Source organism: Kogia breviceps, chromosome 4 (genome assembly GCF_026419965.1).
Source record: "Kogia breviceps isolate mKogBre1 chromosome 4, mKogBre1 haplotype 1, whole genome shotgun sequence".
NCBI lineage: Eukaryota > Metazoa > Chordata > Mammalia > Artiodactyla > Physeteridae > Kogia > Kogia breviceps.
In genome coordinates, this window is record NC_081313.1 from 105,872,546 (window position 1) to 105,890,884 (window position 18,339).

General features: G+C 39.1%; 1 protein-coding gene across 1 annotated transcript in view; it reads left to right on the forward strand.

Moving 5' to 3' along the window:
* CCDC192 (coiled-coil domain containing 192) overlaps positions 1–18,339 on the forward strand; it is a 225,681-nt gene that overhangs the window by 160,605 nt on the left and 46,737 nt on the right. Inside the window, exon 5 of the mRNA XM_059062364.1 lies at positions 503–635. Within this exon, the coding sequence (XP_058918347.1) occupies positions 503–635 (133 nt within the window). The remainder of the gene's footprint in view (positions 1–502; positions 636–18,339) is intronic.

An 18,339-nucleotide genomic window follows, 5' to 3' on the forward strand; every position in this document is an offset into this window, starting at 1 on the left:
TAGTAAATATTTATAAACATCAGCATTTCATGGTATCATCACATGTTTTAGAGTTTATTTGAATGCAAACCGTTATGGATGGTGTTAGGGCAAAAATGACAGAATCAAGGCAGTGATTATTTCATGTGAGTCTACTTACAGATTGGGAAAAAAATCAGATGTTTTTAGATTTTGGCACTTCAATGGTAAAATGCAGACTGCCAACTAGAGTTCTTTTCTAATTACCTCTATACATAAGCAGCCAAAACACAAGGCTCAGATCCAGATAAAAACCATTCAATAGGGTGAAAGATACTATGATGCAGAGAGTAGGCTTTTATTGTTGGTGATTCCAGTGTTCTGACAGGAGCACATGTACCTCAGACAGGACTCAGTCTAGATGGACAGGGAGCATTTCATCTAAGCCGGCCTTCAAAGGCCCTGTTTGTTCAGACACCATTAGTTCTTTTTATTCCTTTGATGCATCTGTCTCTAGTGACGGAAACTCTTTTATTTTTTTAAGAAACTAAAGCACAAAAGGAAACTGGAAAAGCTACAAACTGATTTGGCAACAGCTAAGCAAGAGGCTGCCATCACAGTCCTGGAACTCAATGAGAAGATAAAGACTCTATGTGAAGGAAAGCCAGCCCCTAGAGGTCAGTATTACCATGTGACAGTCACACACTGGCCCTTGGTCCTAGGTGATGCATATAGCTTTTCTGGCAACAAAGCAGAAAGCAAGGCCACAGTGCCAGACAGCGTACTGGGCCAACAGTGTGCTGCCCTGCCCCGACCTCCATTCTGCAGCATGATTAGAGACAGCACGCAAACTCCTAACTCCAGGCTGGGTGTGATTTCACTGTGTGAGAGGCAGGGGATGAATAAGCAGTTCCTTAAAGAAGAGTCTCTGAGACTGAAGAGGGGACTGAAACAGGTCTGATAAGCGTCTTGTTGGGTGGCAGTGAGGGAAGGGCAGGGCCCAAGGAGGAGACCTCAGGCCCCCAGGGATGGGGCTCTGAAGTGGGGTAAGGAGAGGGGCTTGTCTAAAAGTGTAGCCAGGCCGATAGACTATCGGGCATGTCAGAGGGGCATGGGAAAGGAAAGAAATTTGTGTTTTAACAATAGGCTAACGAGCTAGAAACAAACAGGGAAGCCTGGTGGGGAATGAAATCTGGGTGGTTCAGAAAAATTTAATAGCCACTCTGGTTTGGATTTTTAAAAAAGTTTTCTCTCAGAGGTGATAACAAACCTTGGGGAGAAAACCCCTCGGACTGTAATCATCAGCAATAATATGAGTTCACATTTAATACTACATGACAGGCATTTTGCTCAGTATTTCACGTGCATTTAATTCTCAGAATAACCTCTGAAGCAAGTACATTTACGGATTCCACAAGAATAAGCACAGGCTTAGAGACGTGGATTATTAACCTTGCCCCAGGACAGACGTGTGTAGCAACCTGGGCAATCACCCCAGGGCGCCTACACAGCTCTGGTGCAGTGAGGCTATTTCTCTGCTCTGCGGCAGCAATAGCAAACCTCGTTCTGCCTGGTGGATCTCTTGCAAAACTATGATTCCTTGAGATGAGTGTCTTCCTTTGATGTGCAGCACTCTTGTAAAGCCAGGAACATGCAGTTGCTCTTACTGCTTCTTCCTTTATTACTCATAAGTAATTATGAAAAAAGAGGAGGCATGTGGAAATAGTGGAGGAGGAGAAAGTAGGTGACGTGATGGCCGCAGAAAGTGAGACACTCCCAGCATCCTGACCACATGGGAAGCTATTTAATATGAGTTTGGTTTTAATTTTCAATTTTGAATAGCACTTTCCCAAGATTGAAATGGCATGTAACACCATCACTTTGAAACGCAGCCTTTTCTCTTTCCACAGAACAACATAAAGACAGTTTAATTTGCTTTCACCACCTTGAAACCTAAAAGAGTAAAATCCAGTAGAGAATATTATGCCTTTGAAGGTCTTTATTCTAGGGCATCATGGCCATATTTCAAATCGGTTGCATATGAAGAAGCTAATGATGATTGTATAGCACTTTGGAGGAAGTTCTCCAGCTCACCTGAGAGAAGCTTTCAACTTCTCAACTATATTTTGAATCTAGTGGGAAAAAAGATTTTATTGCAAGGTATCTACTTCTCATTACTCTCATTCTTGACAAAAATAATATCATTTGCTATCTAATGATGATTTTGTCCCTTTGAGAGTTTAATGGGTCAAAATTAAAATAGTACTGAGGCACGAGGACTCTAATGGTTGTGGAGGGAGGTTAGAAAACATTAAATCCCACCTTTGCGTCTCTGTCCACTTTTTTCTATACATTTCTGTTTAGAAGGGAAAAAAACTACCTGTACAGGAAAAAAACAAAACAAAACAAAAACCCTAATGTATTATGAACAGATGTAGATTTACATAAAGTCAAGTACTCCAAGGTCAATTACAGATGAAAGCAGGGACTCCCTTTTCAACCCATGTGTGGCTTCTTTTCTTTGGTGGAGAACCTGAGTCAGGGGACTGACATACAGCAGGAAGGTCTTAAACCAAATATTTGCACAGCCTTACTCTCCCATGGGTCTCCTGCAGCCTCACCCTGCATTCAATAACCCAGGAGATTGTCAAGGCCGTTGTGGCCCCAGAGTAATATGAGCTCTCATTATCAGAGACTTTGGTCACCTTGCCCTACCTCTCAATTGATTTGAAAGTAAAGTCTGAAAAGATGTAGGTAACTTTAACACACAATGAATCCCATTTAACCACTGGACAATAAGGTTTGACCCAGCTCCCACACATAGTCCTTGACCAGAACACCACTCCTTCCCTAGTTAGTCCTGTGTCCTTTTATAAAATGCTTGTTTTTCGTTTTCAGACATCTGTTTGCAAATGGCAGACGCCCCCAGCTATAACAGGCTTAAGGAGAAAGGGTGATTTATTGGCACAAGTGTAAACAAACTAAGAAAGTGCATGCCATCAGCCTTAGAGTGCCATAGATTCAGGGTCTCAGATCCCATCAGGGCACCTGTGTCTCTCCACTCTGCTTCTCTCTGCATTGAGACTTTCATTCCCTCGAGTGTCAGGAGAGTCTGGACACATGGCCACAATTAATTAAGGGCTGCCCTCCTTATCTCTCCTCCAGAGAGGAAAAAAAGCATTTTTCCACCAGCTCCAGTTAGAAAAGGGCCAAGAAAATACTCTGTCCTGGCTTCGGTGGGATACTCATCCAGGGCCATGAATCAATCTTTATAGCCAAGGGTGGGGAAGTATGGTTGGACAAGCTTGGTCATGCACCAGCCGCCGGGCGGAGGGGCACAGGGAAATAAGGGGGGGAAAGGAGGATGTTGTGACTAGTGGCTCCCAGAAGCACAGAGTTGGACTGGGAGAAGAATACTTCCTTAAAGGAAGGGAGAGCCCATTGCAGGAAAGAAAGAGTGAGGCACAACATCAACATGTCCGATCTACTTTCAGCTGGTAATCAAGTTAAAATATAATAAAATGCTTAATGAGTCACCCATCCATGTGTATTTGCACTTTTTAAGTAGATTCTTCTTGATGAACAAATATTGGATATTTCATGATCCAAGAAATAAATGTCCAGCAATACAACTTCGGACCCCATAGTAGATGGAGAGTGAACCACTTTGGGAAAGGAGACCCCTTCCAGCCTCCATCGAGGGACATCGTGGTAGCCTACTCGGAAAGCCAATCTTATTGTAACAATTGAAAAAGCAAGAGGGGAAAAAGTGTTGCTTCTAAGTGACATGCTATCTGGATTAACATGAAGCTACTTCTCTGCTATAGTTACAAACCAGTGCCTATAGTTATAACAAGCAAGTTAAAGAGGTGGATCCAAATAAATTAGAATTTCTTTTTATGCAAATGTGCACAATTCTTCCCTGTTTGGTTCATTTTCTAAGTAAGACTATTTATAAGGTTGCCATTCAACCTCTGATCAGAGGTATGTCCTAGAATACTAGGAATACTTTTAAGCATGTTCAAATTGATGAAACAGTGAGCTACCAAACTTTTTTTTAACACGTAAGCACAGAAAAACTATTTCATTGGCTATGTACTTAAATTACCTCCAAGGAAATAAATGATTTTAGTCAATGGGAAGTTCAACCAAAAAGAAAAACTCCTTTATTATAAAACTGGCACAGCAGGAAACTTACTTACAGCCTTATCCTTGTTTGTTGATTTTACTTTGTACAGATAATCACCGCCCAGGGCAGATTCCTTGCCTCATCTCCACAACCTGCACCTGAAGCACTCACAGTTTAATTCACTCACCGAATTCAGTGAAACGCCTATTATACCCATTCAAAGCTTGAGTCCACCTTTTGGTAAACATTAGTAGGCAGGACCCTAAGGTTAGATTTCAAAACCATCTTTCCTCCTTTTGGTTTTGGAGCACAAAGTTACTTTGTAAAGGACCTTGGTGACTTAGTCCTGTTGTTGGCACATGAGCATCAAGTCACCTGCTAAGATGAAAGCTTGTATCTTTTTTTTTTTGCGGTACGCGGGCCTTTCACTGTTGTGGCCTCTCCTGTTGCGGAACACAGGCTCCGTATGCGCAGGCTCAGCGGCCATGGCTCACGGGCCCAGCCGCTCCGCGGCATGTGGGATCCTCCCAGACCGGGGCACGAACCCGTGTCCCTTGCATCAGCAGGCGGACTCTCAACCACTGCACCACCAGGGAAGCCCGAAAGCTTGTATCTTTGACCAGAACATCCGGGACCTGGTTTATAGACTTCAAGCTAGCATACTAAAGGGAATGCACTCTTCTGGATTTTATTTTCCTTTTAATTCTTTTCTCTTAATATGCACAGCTGGTATATCAAATAACATATCTAGTTCCCACAGGCAAATTCCCATTGTCCCACTGAAAGCCGTATCAACTTTAAGTCATCTCTTGGTTTTACTCTCATTAAGAAGACTCTCCCAGGTAGTACAGGTACATCCCAGGGCATTACCCAGGGCTCATGGTCTGAATAGAGCCAAACACACTTTTGAGGAAGGCTTGTAATAGGATTGACTTTTCAGTGACACAAAATTATTTTTAAACACTATCCCATTAATTTTAAGAATCATACTTGCTGGCTGTCCTACACAATTATGAAAGTCAGGAGATATATCTCTTTGCCAAAACCCCAGAGCCAACTCTAACTAGCATTCTAAAGAGTATCTTTTTATCATGATGTCCATTCCTAGGCACTCAGCCCAAACCTTCTCTTCCTCTTTTTATTTCTCCTCCTGCAAACCTCCTTGGGATCAAAACTCCTACTGCAACTAGATGTTAAGAAAACAGGGATTTGAGGGTGACAAAAATGTTCTGGAATAAGATAATGGCAACACTTGCACAGACATTGTCAATACAGTAAGACCACTGAATTGCACGCTTTAAAATGGTTAACATGGTGAATTTTATGTTATGTGAACTTTATCTCAGTTAGAAAAAAAACAAACAAACAGTGATTAAAATAATCCTCACAAAGATGTAACATCCTGTCAAGTGTATTTTAATGAGAATGCTTTGGGCCTAAATAAAATCTTGCCTTGGTAGAATTCCAAGCTTTTAGAGAGCGGTCATGTTAATATTTATTGGAATAAGGCTAGTCTTGAATAATTGTCCATTTGTGTCTAGTCTTTTAAACAATGCCATCCTCTCCTCTTCTACTGTCTCTCCGCACAGCTCTTGGAAAGGCTGCTATTCCTCAAAGTAGGAACCAATTTCTTGACCTATAGTTCTGCATACAACCTTCCTTTGCCATTGAACACAGATTTTTTTTTTTACCTGTCTACCTAGAGTTTTCTAAGAAAGTAACAAGGATGGCCCTGGGATCTCACTGTTTCAACTGCTGGGACGTTGTCAAAAGCACTGCTCACCACCCATCGCATCAGATGGCGTGAAGCTCAGTGTGACATTTGATCAAAGCACAAACAGGCAGCCTGCACTTTCCTATTGCTGCCAACTGTGTTACTGCCTTTATGGAAAGTGACAAGAACTCAGGGAAACAAAAGGTGGAGATTTTCCCACCCACATAATTATCCTTACATTTGCAGAAAAGAGTTTTCTTTTAGGCACTCCTACTGAATCCTTAGATACAGAAACTGTTCCACAGTGGGATATTTTATATTTAGGCCAATAAGCACCAGAAATTAACATTAGGAAAAATGAGAGAATGTAGGAATAATAACTTCAAGGTGTGCTTTTTAAGTATAACAAGTTCCTAAGGAGTTTTAGTATTTACCTTATAGAAATCGTTTTTATTTATCTTTATAATCCCTAGTCTCATTCAGAGATTACCAGTCAGGTTGCCTCTTCCTTTGTCCACTGAAGTCTTCCTGAAATAGAGCTGTTTCCTGGACTAGAACCCCAAAGCCAAAGTCTTCTCACTGATTTCAGAAGTTCCCTCAAGGGAAAACAACTCCTCTACGAGTCCCTGAAAAGCTTAGGGACTTATTGCAAGAAGATCCCAAGAAATGTTACTTATTCAATATGTACAAATTGAGGGTGGTTCTAATTTTCAAAAGGACATTCCAGAGCCTCTAGGCCTAAAAATAACTCACATAAAAACTAGTCATCACTCAGGACTTTGTTGGTTGCAAGTGACAAAAACCAAAATGAGACTGGTTTAAAGAGAAATGTATGAGCTGCTAAGGCTGGCAGTGAGGCCGAGCAGGGTTTCTGGACTGCTCATATGGCTCTTCTTTGCCTACTGGCCCCATTTGAGCTATTGCAGGCACAGATGAGGAAAGGTCCCCTGGCTGCCCTGGCTTATCAATCTTTGGTGAACATCAGTTTCTGCCTGCTCAGAACTACTTCCGCCTTCTTTTAGTAACAAAAACATGGCTTCCCTTTGGGGAACTATGCCTCTCCTGTTCTCTGCTGTCCAGGGGGACTGTCAATCAGTGTCCCTTTCCTACTTAACCTAGGAAAAGGCTTGTGACTAGCTGAGCCAATCACACTTGCTTTTTTTCTGGAACTTGAATCTTGAGCTGAGTTGAATGAGGGAGGGCAGAAAAAAGCTAGAGCTAATTCATTTGGGCCCTGCCGCCTGAAGAAATTGTCTATTTTGATACCGTACTCTTGAGGTTGACTTCACAAGGTCAGGTTGTTAAGCTTTCCTTCAGCACTGAGAGCTTTCTCATATCCTTACAATAAACTCTTTTTTTTTGCTTAAAGTAGTCTGCATTGGCTTATAATACTTGCAACCAAAGAACCTTAATTTGTACCCAACTAAAGGGAAGAGAACTTCTTTCTCATAGAATCTATACAGCAATCTCAAGGAAGCCATTTGACTGACTCTACTTGCATCGCCCTTGGATCAACTGCTATGGCCAAGGCAATGGGATTTTATCATACCTGGGTCATGTGCCAGAGGTCAAGGGCTAGGGGACACTATCAGATAAAGAAGACGGGAAAATTTTCCGGACAGAAGCCGAAAAAAAAAAAAAACCAAATACTTTTCACTGTCCCCTTTAATCTATTTTAGTTAAAGCTCATAAACTTGGAGAATACAGCCATGAGATGAAGATCAGATTTATCTTGTGAGGAAAGTTAAAACTTTCTCTTCTTTCTCTCCCTATCATTTTCAAAGTGCATATTTAAGCCCTTTCTTCGCAAAAAGTCTGGAAATCTATTTATTTTATAATTAGCAAAGGGTAAGAAGATCCATTCTGAAATTTTTGGTTGAGGTCCAGTATTTGCTAGCTATATCAGCTGTGGGAATTCAATGATGTCAGGGTCCCCACCCTCCTTTGTTTGTAAGACTAATTTTGGAATTATACTATTATCAGGAAATGGTGCTCCCTTTCTTCTGTCCATCCCTTAGGAATAGTTTTTTGTTTTTTTTTTAAAGTCTCCTGGCTTCTGTATCCAGAGAGTTTGGATGAAAGGGCAAGCACCAGCTAAATGTCAGACAAGGAACATGGGAATTGGAGCCGGATCAATTTCAAAGGTTTCTACTTAACTGTGGAAACTGCTATGATCACCAGAAGAGCATGTGCTATTTGGAAATACTGCTAAAAAACCCAGACCAGAGGCGAGAAGGAAGATTTTTCCTTCCAAGAAATGTGTAGAGACATAGTGAGCACTCCTTTGTCACACACAGCAGATGGAGATTTCTTTGTCAACAGAAGATAAACTGGAGGGTTTGAGGTTGCAAACAACTGTCAGTCAGCTGTAGATACTGGTGCAGCCGTTCCTGATACCAACCTCTTGGTGCCAAAGTACAAAAAGGGAATGATGTTCGCTCCTGTATTCCCCAGAAACCACAATGTTATTTTATTTAATGACTCAGTGTTTCCTGATAGGAGGTTGAAGTTAGAGGCTAGATACATTGGTCATATGCATAAATTTGGAGGAATGAGTGGATACCTTGGGGGGGGGGCTTGAGCTCATCAAATCATATTTAGAAAGGATGCCTAGGACCAGATTGTCCCGGAGAGGTGGAAAACTTCTCTTTGAAGACACAGGATTTCTTTCTGGCCAGTGGGATTGGGTTCAATTTATACTCTTATGTATATATTAGATACATATGTGCAGTGTAGTAGTCTGGAAGAATATTTGTTTTTAAAGATAAACTGCCTTGGACCAGATTGCCCTACTATGCCTTTAACTTTTTTCCATTAAATAAAGCCACAATTTGATACTGGACAAGGAACATAGAACTAAGAAGAAATAAAGAGCTAATGTAAGAGGCACAGCATTATTCCTGATTTGCTTCATATGCATTGGATCCAGGAGAAGTGTGTTAATCATGCTGGCATAATAATCAGTGCCTGCAAGATCTGAAAACATTATTGCTCTTCTGCAGATGCTTTCCTTAATCCCAGAAATTATCATTGAGAATGTTGCTATGATTTTCCAGTAAGACCTGAAGTCCTGCCATGACAAGCTGTCATTTCAACCTGGGAACACTGTTAGAATATCTGCTTCGCAAAGACAGACAGTCTAGACATCGTCCAAAGACCCCCTTTTTCCTGGGTCATTTCTAGTGAATAAAGAAGGAACCCTGTTCCTATTCCAGGGAATTTTGTATAGAACTTGTCAAACAAAGAAGAGAGGAGCCCTCAGCCACAAACAGAAATTGTATTCTCATAAAGTGATCACTTATAACCCCAAAAGGTGAATCTCTGAGGTCAAGGAAATAAAAGGATGCAAGAGAGATGGTGGAGAGATACACATATGCTTCATGCATAGATGAAAACAAGAATTCTTATGAGTCCTCAAAGACAGAACAAGCATTACAAGACTCAGGTCAGTAGGATAAAACTTACTTAGTTCTACAGAATCATAATATTACCTTAAATCTTAAAAGTTCCTAAATTTAAAAAATAATTGAATGGCAAAATTTTTATCACACTGAACTGTCTATGACAGGATTCTGACCTCAACTGTTTAACAAATCATCCCTTCCAGGCCCTTATACCAGCTGACCAGAGTAACAATTTTGATAGCTCTTTAGGGAGAATAGGTTTTTCCAATTCAAGATGAGTGCCAAGATCTCTCATCTTATGCCATGTTGCTAAGTAAATTTCTGACAAAAGGTAGTTTCAATATGCTTTTACTTTTTGTAATGTATGCCACCACCAGATACTATTCACTTTCATTTATAGTAATATATAATGTTAATTAATTCATATATAACTGTTTCTAAAAGATTACCTGCAGTTTTAAACTGAGAACTCTTTTAAAATATACTTTTCATTTCAAAGTTTTAATGTCTCATATATTTATAGTGATTATATTATTAGAACTAAAACTCAAAACACTGCCGGAGTTCTAACATATAAATTTACATCTATACTCAAAAATATTTGAAACCAGGACCGTGCTACAGAATCCTAGATGTATTATCATGATACTGATAGTTAAACAGGATTGCATGAGAGAGTGGAAATGCCACATTTACCTAACTGATGTTATTTGTGGATCTGAGCAGATAAGAGCCTTGGGATCTTAGAAGTGAAGGTTAGTGGAATATAATTAACACCCCAAATCCAAGAGAACGTCGGAGGACAATGATGAAAATACAGAGCTGACCACTCTGAAAGTAAGAAGCAGTGCTTATCTTTTTAAATCGTATCATCAGAAGAGAAAATATTAGAAGCAGACCTTGTATAATCCATCTATCTTAATGCTATAAACATCTTCAGATGCAAGTGGCTGATCTTTCCTTTTTTATAACCATAACTTTTCCATGTAAGTCCCAAGAGTCAGTAATTGAATTTGAGAAAAGATGTCCTTTTGAGGTTGCTTTGATCTAAAGCCAAAGGAAAGTAATTTATTTAGCAGAAACTGTGGGTTCTAAACAAAGATGTATATGTGGGAATATTAGCAAACAAAATTAAGTACCTTAATTTCTTTGTCACAAAAGCAGTATCAAGATGCTAAAAATTCACTTCAGAATAAATTCTTAAGAAAACAGAAGCTGGTTGAAGGTTTTCTTTTTTCCTTTCCCATCAGCACATGCTAATGAACACTCTAATTTATATTATATAAAAAGGTTTTGGTCCTTCTTTAAAAACATTCCCAAAGAAAAATGAAAGACTAACTAGTCTTTTATTGCCTCAATTACATTGTTTACTTTTGCTTAATTTAAGGCAATAAATTAATATTCTTATCCCTTTTAAATGACTGATTTCACACGGCTTTCTACATTAGTGAAATTTTATGTATATTATTCCCTGATTTATTACATGCATCTACTGTATTAAACACATTGCTTATGAAAGTTAAGCAAGAATAAAAAAACTCGAATGAATTTCAAAATGAGGGAGGGTAAAAAACAATACATAAAGATTACACTAGAGAAATAAAATCCACATGAAACAGATGAAGTCCAAACCTAACTGAAAATTTGTTTTAGCATCTTTATTGGAATATAATTGCTTTACAATTTTGTGTTAGTTTCTGCTGTATAACAAAGTGAATCAGCTATATGCATACGTATATCCCCATATCCCCTCCCTCTTATGTCTCCCTCCCACCCTCCCTATCCCACCACTCTAGGTGGTCACAAAGCACCGAGCTGATCTCCCTGTGCTATGCAGCTGCTTCCCACTAGCTATGTATTTTACATTTGGTAGTGTATATAAGTCCATGCCACTCTCTCACTTCATCCCAGCTTAATCCTCCCCCTCCCCCTCCCTGTCTCCTCAAGGCCATTCTCTACATCTGTGTCTTTACTCCTCTCCTGCCCCTAGGTTCATCAGAACTATGCTTTTTCTTTAGATTCCATATATATGTGTTAGCATATGGTATTTGTTTTTCTCTTTATGACTTACTCCACTCAATGACAGACTCTAGGTCCATCTACCTCACTACAAATAAGTCAATTTTGTTTCTTTTTATAGCTGAGTAATATTCCATTGTACATATGTGTCACATCTGCTTTACACATTCATCTGTTCATGGACATTTAGGTTGCTTCTATGTCCGGGCTATTGTAAATAGTGCTGCAATGAACATTGTGTTACATGTCTCATTTTGAATTATGGTTTTCTCAGGACATATGCATAGTAGTGGTATTGCTGGGTTATATGATAGTTTTAATTTTAGTTTTTTAAGGAACCTCCATACTGTTCTCCATAGTGGTTGTAACAATTTACATTCCTACCAACAGTGCAGGAGTGTTCCCTTTTCTCCACAACTTCTGCAGCAATTATTGTTTGTAGATTTTTTGATGACGGTCATTCTGACCAGTATGAGGTGATACCTCATTGTACTTTTGATTTGATTTTCTCTAATGATTAGTGATGTTGAGCATCCTTTCATGTGTTTGTTGGCAACCTGTATATCTTCTCTGGAGAAATGTCTATTTAGGTCTTCAGCCCATTTTTGGATTGGATTGTTTCTTTTTTTGATATTGAGCTGCATGAGCTGCTTGTAAATTTTGGAGATTAATCCTTTGTGAGTTGCTTCATTTGCAAATATTTTCTCCCATTCTGAGGGATGCCTTTTCATCTTGTTTATGGTTTCCTTTGCCGTGCAAAAGCTTTTAAGTTTCATTAGGTCCCATTTGTTAATTTTTTTTAAATTTCCATTTCTCTAGGAGGTGGGTCAAAAAGGATCTTGCTGTGATTTATGTCAAAGAGTGTTCTGTCTATGGTTTCCTCTAAGAGTTTTTAAATATCCAGCCTAACAGTTAGGGCTTTAATCCATTTTGAGTTTATTTTTGTGTATGGTGTTATGGAGTGTTCTAATTTCATTTTTTTACATGTAACTGTCCAGTTTTCCCAGCACCACTTAATGAAGAGGCTGTCTTCTCTCCATTGTATATTTTTGCTTACTTTGTCAAAGATAAGGTGACCATATGTGCATGGGTTTATCTCTGGGCTTTCTATCCTGTTCCATTGATCTATATTTCTGTTTTTGTGCCAGTACCATACTGTCTTGATTACTGTAGCTTTGTAGTATAGTCTGAAGTCAGGGAGCCTGATTCCTCCTGCTCCGTTTTTCTTTCTCAAGATTGCTTTGGCTTTTTGGGGTCTTTGTGTTGCCATACAAATTGTAAAATTTTTTCTTCTAGTTCTGTGAAAAATGCCATTGGTAGTTTGATAAGGATTGCATTGAATCTGTAGACTGCTTTGGATAGTATAGTTATTTTCACAGTGTTGATTCTTCTAATCCAAGAACATGGTATATCTCTCCATCTGTTTGTCTTGTCTTTAATTTCTTTCATCAGTGTCTTATCGTTTTCTGCATACAGGTCTTTTGTCTCCTTAGGTAGGTTTATTCCTAGGTATTTTATTCTTTTTGTTGTGATGGTAAATGGGAGAGTTTCCTTCATTTCTCTTTCAGATTTTTCATCATTAGTATATAGGAATGCAAGAAATTTCTGTGCATTAATTTTGTATCCTGCTACTTTACCAAATTCATTGATTAGCTCTATTAATTTTCTGGTAGCATCTTTAGGATTCTCTATGTATAGTATCACGTCTTCTGCAAACAATGAAAGCTTTACATCTTCTTTTCTGATTTGGATTCCTTTTATTTCTTTTTCTTCTCTGATTGCCATGGATAAAACTTACAAAGCTATATTGAATAATAGTGGTGAGAGTGGGCAACCTTGTGTTGTTCCTGATTTTAGTGGAAATGGTTTCAGTTTTTCACCACTGAGAATGATGTTGGCTGTGGGTCTGACATATATGGGCTTTATTATATTGAGGTAAATTCCCTGTATGCCTACTTTCTGGAGGGTTTTTATCATAATCGGTGTTGAATTTTGTCAAAAGCTTTCTCTGCATCTATTGAGATGATCATATGGCTTTTCTCCTTCAGTTTGTTAATATGGTTTATCAAATTGATTGATTTGCATATATTGAAGAATCCTTGCATTCCTGGGATAAACCCTACTTGATCATGGTGTATGATCCTTTCAATGTGCTGTTGGATTCTGTTTGCTAGTATTTTATTGAGGATTTTCTCATTTTTGTTCATCATTGATACTGGCCTGTAGTTTTCTTTTTTTGTGACGTCTTCATCTGGTTTTGGTATCCGGCTGATGGTGGGCTCGTAGAATGAGTTTGGGAGTGTTCCTCCCTCTGCTATCTTTTGGAAGAGTTTGAAAAGGATAGGTGTTAGCTCGTCTCTAAATGTTTGATAGAATTCACCTGTGAAGCCATCTGGTCCTGGGCTTTTATTTGTTGGAAGATTTTTAATCACAGTTTCAATTTCAGTGCTTGTGATTGGTCTGTTCATAGTTTCTATTTCTTCCTGGTTCAGTCTTGGAATCTTGTACTTTTCTAAGAATTTGTCCATTGCTGTACATTTTATTGGCATATAGTTGCTTGTAGTAATCTCTCATGATCATTTGTATTTCTGCAGTGTCAGTTGTTACTTCTCCTTTTTCATTTCTAAATCTGCTGATCTGAGTCTTCTCTCTTTTTTTTGATAGTTTGGCTAATGGTTTATGATTTTGCTTACCTTCTCAAAGAACCAGCTTTTAATTTTATTGATCTTTGCTATTGTTTCCTTAATTTCTTTTTCATTTATTTCTGATCTGATCTTTATGATTTCTTTCCTTCTGCTAACTCTGGGTTTTTTTGGTGATTCTTCTTTCTCTAATTGCTTTAGGTGTAAGGTTAGTTTGTTTACTGAGATTTTTCTTGTTTCTTGAGGTTTCTAAATCTTGAGGATTTTATTGCTATAAACTTCCCTCTTAGAGCTGTTTTGCTGCATCCCATAGGTTTTGGGTCATCATGTTTTCATTGTCATTTGTTTCTAAGTATTTTTTGATGTCCTCTTTGATTTCTTCAGTTATCTCTTGGCTACTTAGTAGCATATTGTTTAGCCTCCATGTGTTTGTATTTTATACAGTTTTTTTTCCTGTAATTGATATCTAGTCTCATATCATTGTGGGTGGAAAAGATACTTGATACGATTTCAATTTTCTTAAATTTACCAAGGCTTGATTTGTGACCCAAGATATGATCTATCCTGGAGAATGTTCTATGATCACTTGAGAAGAAAGTGTATTCTGTTGTTTTTTATGGAATGTCCTATAAATATCAATTAATTCCTTCTGGTCTAATATGTCTTTTAAAGCTTGTGTTTCCCTGTTTATTTTCATTGTGGATGATCTGTCCATAAGTGAAAGTGGGGTGTTAAAGTCCCCTACTATTATTGGCTACTGTTGATTTCCCCTTTTATGGCTGTTAACATTTGCATTATGTAGTGAGGTGCTCCTATGTTGGGTGCACAAATATCTGCAACTGTTATATCTTCTTTTTGGATTGATCCCTTGATCATTATGTAGTGTCCTTTTTTGTCTCTCATAATAATTTTTATTTTAAAGTCTATTTTGTCTGATATGAAAATTGCTACTCTAGCTTTCTTCTGATTTCCATTTGCATGGAATATCTTTTTCTTGCCCCTCACTTTCAGTCTATATGTGTCCCTAGGTCTGAAGTGGGTCTCTTGTAGACAGCATATATATGGGTCTTGTTTTTGTATTCTTTCAGCCAGTCTGTGTCTTTTGGTTAGAGCATTTAATCCATTTCCATTTAATGTAATTATTGATATGTATGTTCCTATTACTATTTTCTTAATTGTTTTGTGTTTGTTTTTGTGGGTCTTTTTCCTTCTTTTGTATTTCCTACCTAGAGAAGTTCCTTTAACATTTGTTGTAAAGATCATTTGGTGGTGTTGAATTCTTTAACTTTTGCTTCTCTGGAAAGGTTTTAATTTCTCCATCACATCTGAATGAGATCCTTGCTGGGTAGAGTAATCTTGTTTTTTCTTGTTTTTTCTTTTTTTTTTTTTTTTTTTGGTGGTACACGGGCCTCTCACTGCTGTGGCCTCTCCCATTGTGGAGCACAGGCTACGGACGCACAGGCCCAGTGGCCACAGCTCACGTGCCCAGCCACTCCGCGGCATGTGGGATCTTCCTGGACTGGGGCATGAACCCGTGTCCCATGCATCTGCAGGCGGATTCTCAACCACTGCACCACCAGGGAAGCCCAGAGTAGAGTAATCTTGGTTGTAGTTTTTTCCCTTTCATCTCTTTAAATATGTCCTGCCACTCCCTTCTGGCTTGCAGAGTTTCTGCTGAAAGATCAGCTGTTAACCTTATGGGGATTCCCTTGTATGTTATTTGTTGCTTTTCCCTTGCTGCTTTTAATATATTTTCTTTGTATTCAATTTTTGATAGTTTGATTAATATTTGTCTTGGTGTGTTTCTCCTTGGATTTATCCTGCATGGGACTCTCTGCATTTCCTGGACTTGATTGACTATTTCCTTTCCCATGTTAGGGAAATTTTCAACTATAATCTCTTCAAATATTTTCTCTTCTTCTGGGACCCCTATAATTTGAATGTTGGTGCATTTAATGTTGTCCCAGAGGTCTCTTAGACTGTCTCAATTCTTTTCATTCTTTTTTCTTTATTCTTCTCTGAGGTAGTTATTTTCACTATTTTATCTTTCAGGTCCCTTATCCGTTCTTCTGCCTCAGTTTTTCTGCTATTGATTCCTTCTAGAGAATTTTAAATTTCATTTATTGTGTTGTTCATCAGTGGTTTTTTTGCTCTTTAGTTCTTCTAGGTCCTTGTTAAACATTTCTTGTATTTTCTCTATTCTATTTCCAAGATTTTGATTCATCTTTACTATCATTACTCTGAATTCTTTTTCAGGTAGACTGCCTATTTCCTCTTCATTTGTTTGGTCTTTTGGGTTTTTACCTTGCTCCTTCATCTGCTGCGTATTTCTCTGTCTTCTCATTTTGTTTAACTTACTGTGTTTGGGGTCTCCTTTTCACAGGCTGCATGTTCATAGTTCCCATTGTTTTTGGTGCCTGCCCCTAGTGGGTGAGGTTGGTTCAGTGGCTTGTGTAGGCTCCTGGTGCAGGGGACTGGTGGTGCCTGTGTTCTGGTGGGTGGGCCTGGATCTTATCCTCTGGTGGGCAGGGCCACATATGGTGGTGTGTTTTTGGTGTCTGTGAAATTAGTATAACTTTAGGCAGCCTCTCTGCTAATGGGTGGGGTTGTGTTACTGTCTTGCTAGTTGTTTGGCATGGGGCATCCAGCACTGGAGCTTGCTTGCCTTTGGGTGGAGCTGGGTCTTAGTGTTGACACGGAGATCTCTGGGAGAGCTCTTGTTGGTTGATATTACATGGAGCTGGTAGGTCTCTGGTGGTCCAATGTCCTGATCTCAGCTTTCCCAACTCAGAGGCTCAGGCCTGACACCCAGCCTCAGCACCAAGACCCTGTCAGTCACATGGCTCAGAAGAAAAGGGAGAAAAAAAAGGAAAAATAAAAAACAAACAGACAGAATCCTAAACCAAATGGTAAAAGCAAAACTTTCTACCTGTCAGACTGGCTTCTGTTCAGGATTTCCAAGCTGTTGTAATTCTGAAAGTCACTCATCTCTGCTCTTCTACAGTCCTTCTGAAAATTATGAACCAGGAACTAATCTAGATCTGTGGATTTCGGTAGTAAAAAGCAATCCAAAATGTCTGGCTTCATGGAGTTTATACAGGAACTGAATTAGCCAGCACTTTTCATTTTAGACTCTCCAGCCTCCAGAACTGGTCTTCCTAAAGCCAGGCCGCCTGCAGCAGCAACTTCTTCTCGCCACGGCTCTTTTCAATTAGATGTTCAATGCCGCTTCTATGAAACTCTTGGCTTAGCTGGTAAGCGTGGCTGGGGGTCCGACTCTGGCTGCCACCCTCCACTCAGTGCTAATTGAAATGTTACAGCCATGTGCAACTACTAGAAATTTCCCCCAAAGTCCCACTCTGCTCCGTTCGTGAAGGTTTTGCACAAGCTATTTCCCCTTTATAAGATACCTTAACCCTTTACCTCTCTCCCAAACCTGTCCCCTTCGTGTCTTCTGATACTTCTATAGAAAGTCTTTTGCAACCACTACCATCTCCCCACCCACTCACTAGTCTTTCCATGAATCTTGTGCATACCACAGTCAAAACATCTATTATATAAATATCTCTTTATGTTTCTTTCCTAACAGACCTAGAGTTTCCTTGAAGAGAAACAGAGATGGCATCTTACTTTTTCTTTGTATCCACAGCCTAGCACAGTGCCTGACACTTAATGGTCATGAAATGTTGGATGGATGGACATTGAATAAAATTTAATGGAATTCTGTCCTAGAGATCTGTTGCCTAATATGGTTATGAACTCCTAGGCACTGGAGAAAGTTTGCTTATAAAATTAAAAATTTAAAGACAACCTGAGTAGAAGATTTACCAGGAAAAAGATTGTACTTTCAGATTGCCAGTAATATCTGTAGGACCACTAGCACAGATGCTGGGTCCCTGGTAGAAGGAGATTATCAAATCCTAGGATTGATTTAAAGTATTACTGATTTTTCTACACTGTATTGTAACAAGGTGATATTGATTTATCTCCAACTGTCATTTTTGACTTTTCACTTCACCATTTCAACTCATACTATGGTAAATACATATATTTAGATGGCATAAAATCTAGGACTCAGGGTTCAGATCTAAGCATTATCATTAAACTGGCCAATCCTGAAAAACTAAACTGAACATTAGATCCAAAATCCTTTCTATTCTACTCTCTAAACTGGCTGGCCTCCCTGCCCTACTTAGCACTTTAGGCCAGCACCCGGCATCCTTGTGTTGGCTGTAGTCTATGCTCTCTGACCCCACCCATCATGCAAACCACTTCCTGAACTCTTCTTGACCTCCACTGTCCCTATCAATGACCAACAGTTTAATGATTATTTATTTGGTTCCAATACTCAAGGTGACTCTTAAGTTCTCACTCATTCTGTGATTAATCAATATATCTCTTGATGTACAGCTGTTGCCAGCTGCTTTAAGTAATATCCTGCCTAATCCCTGTCCAGCTTGTAGGATTCTGTCC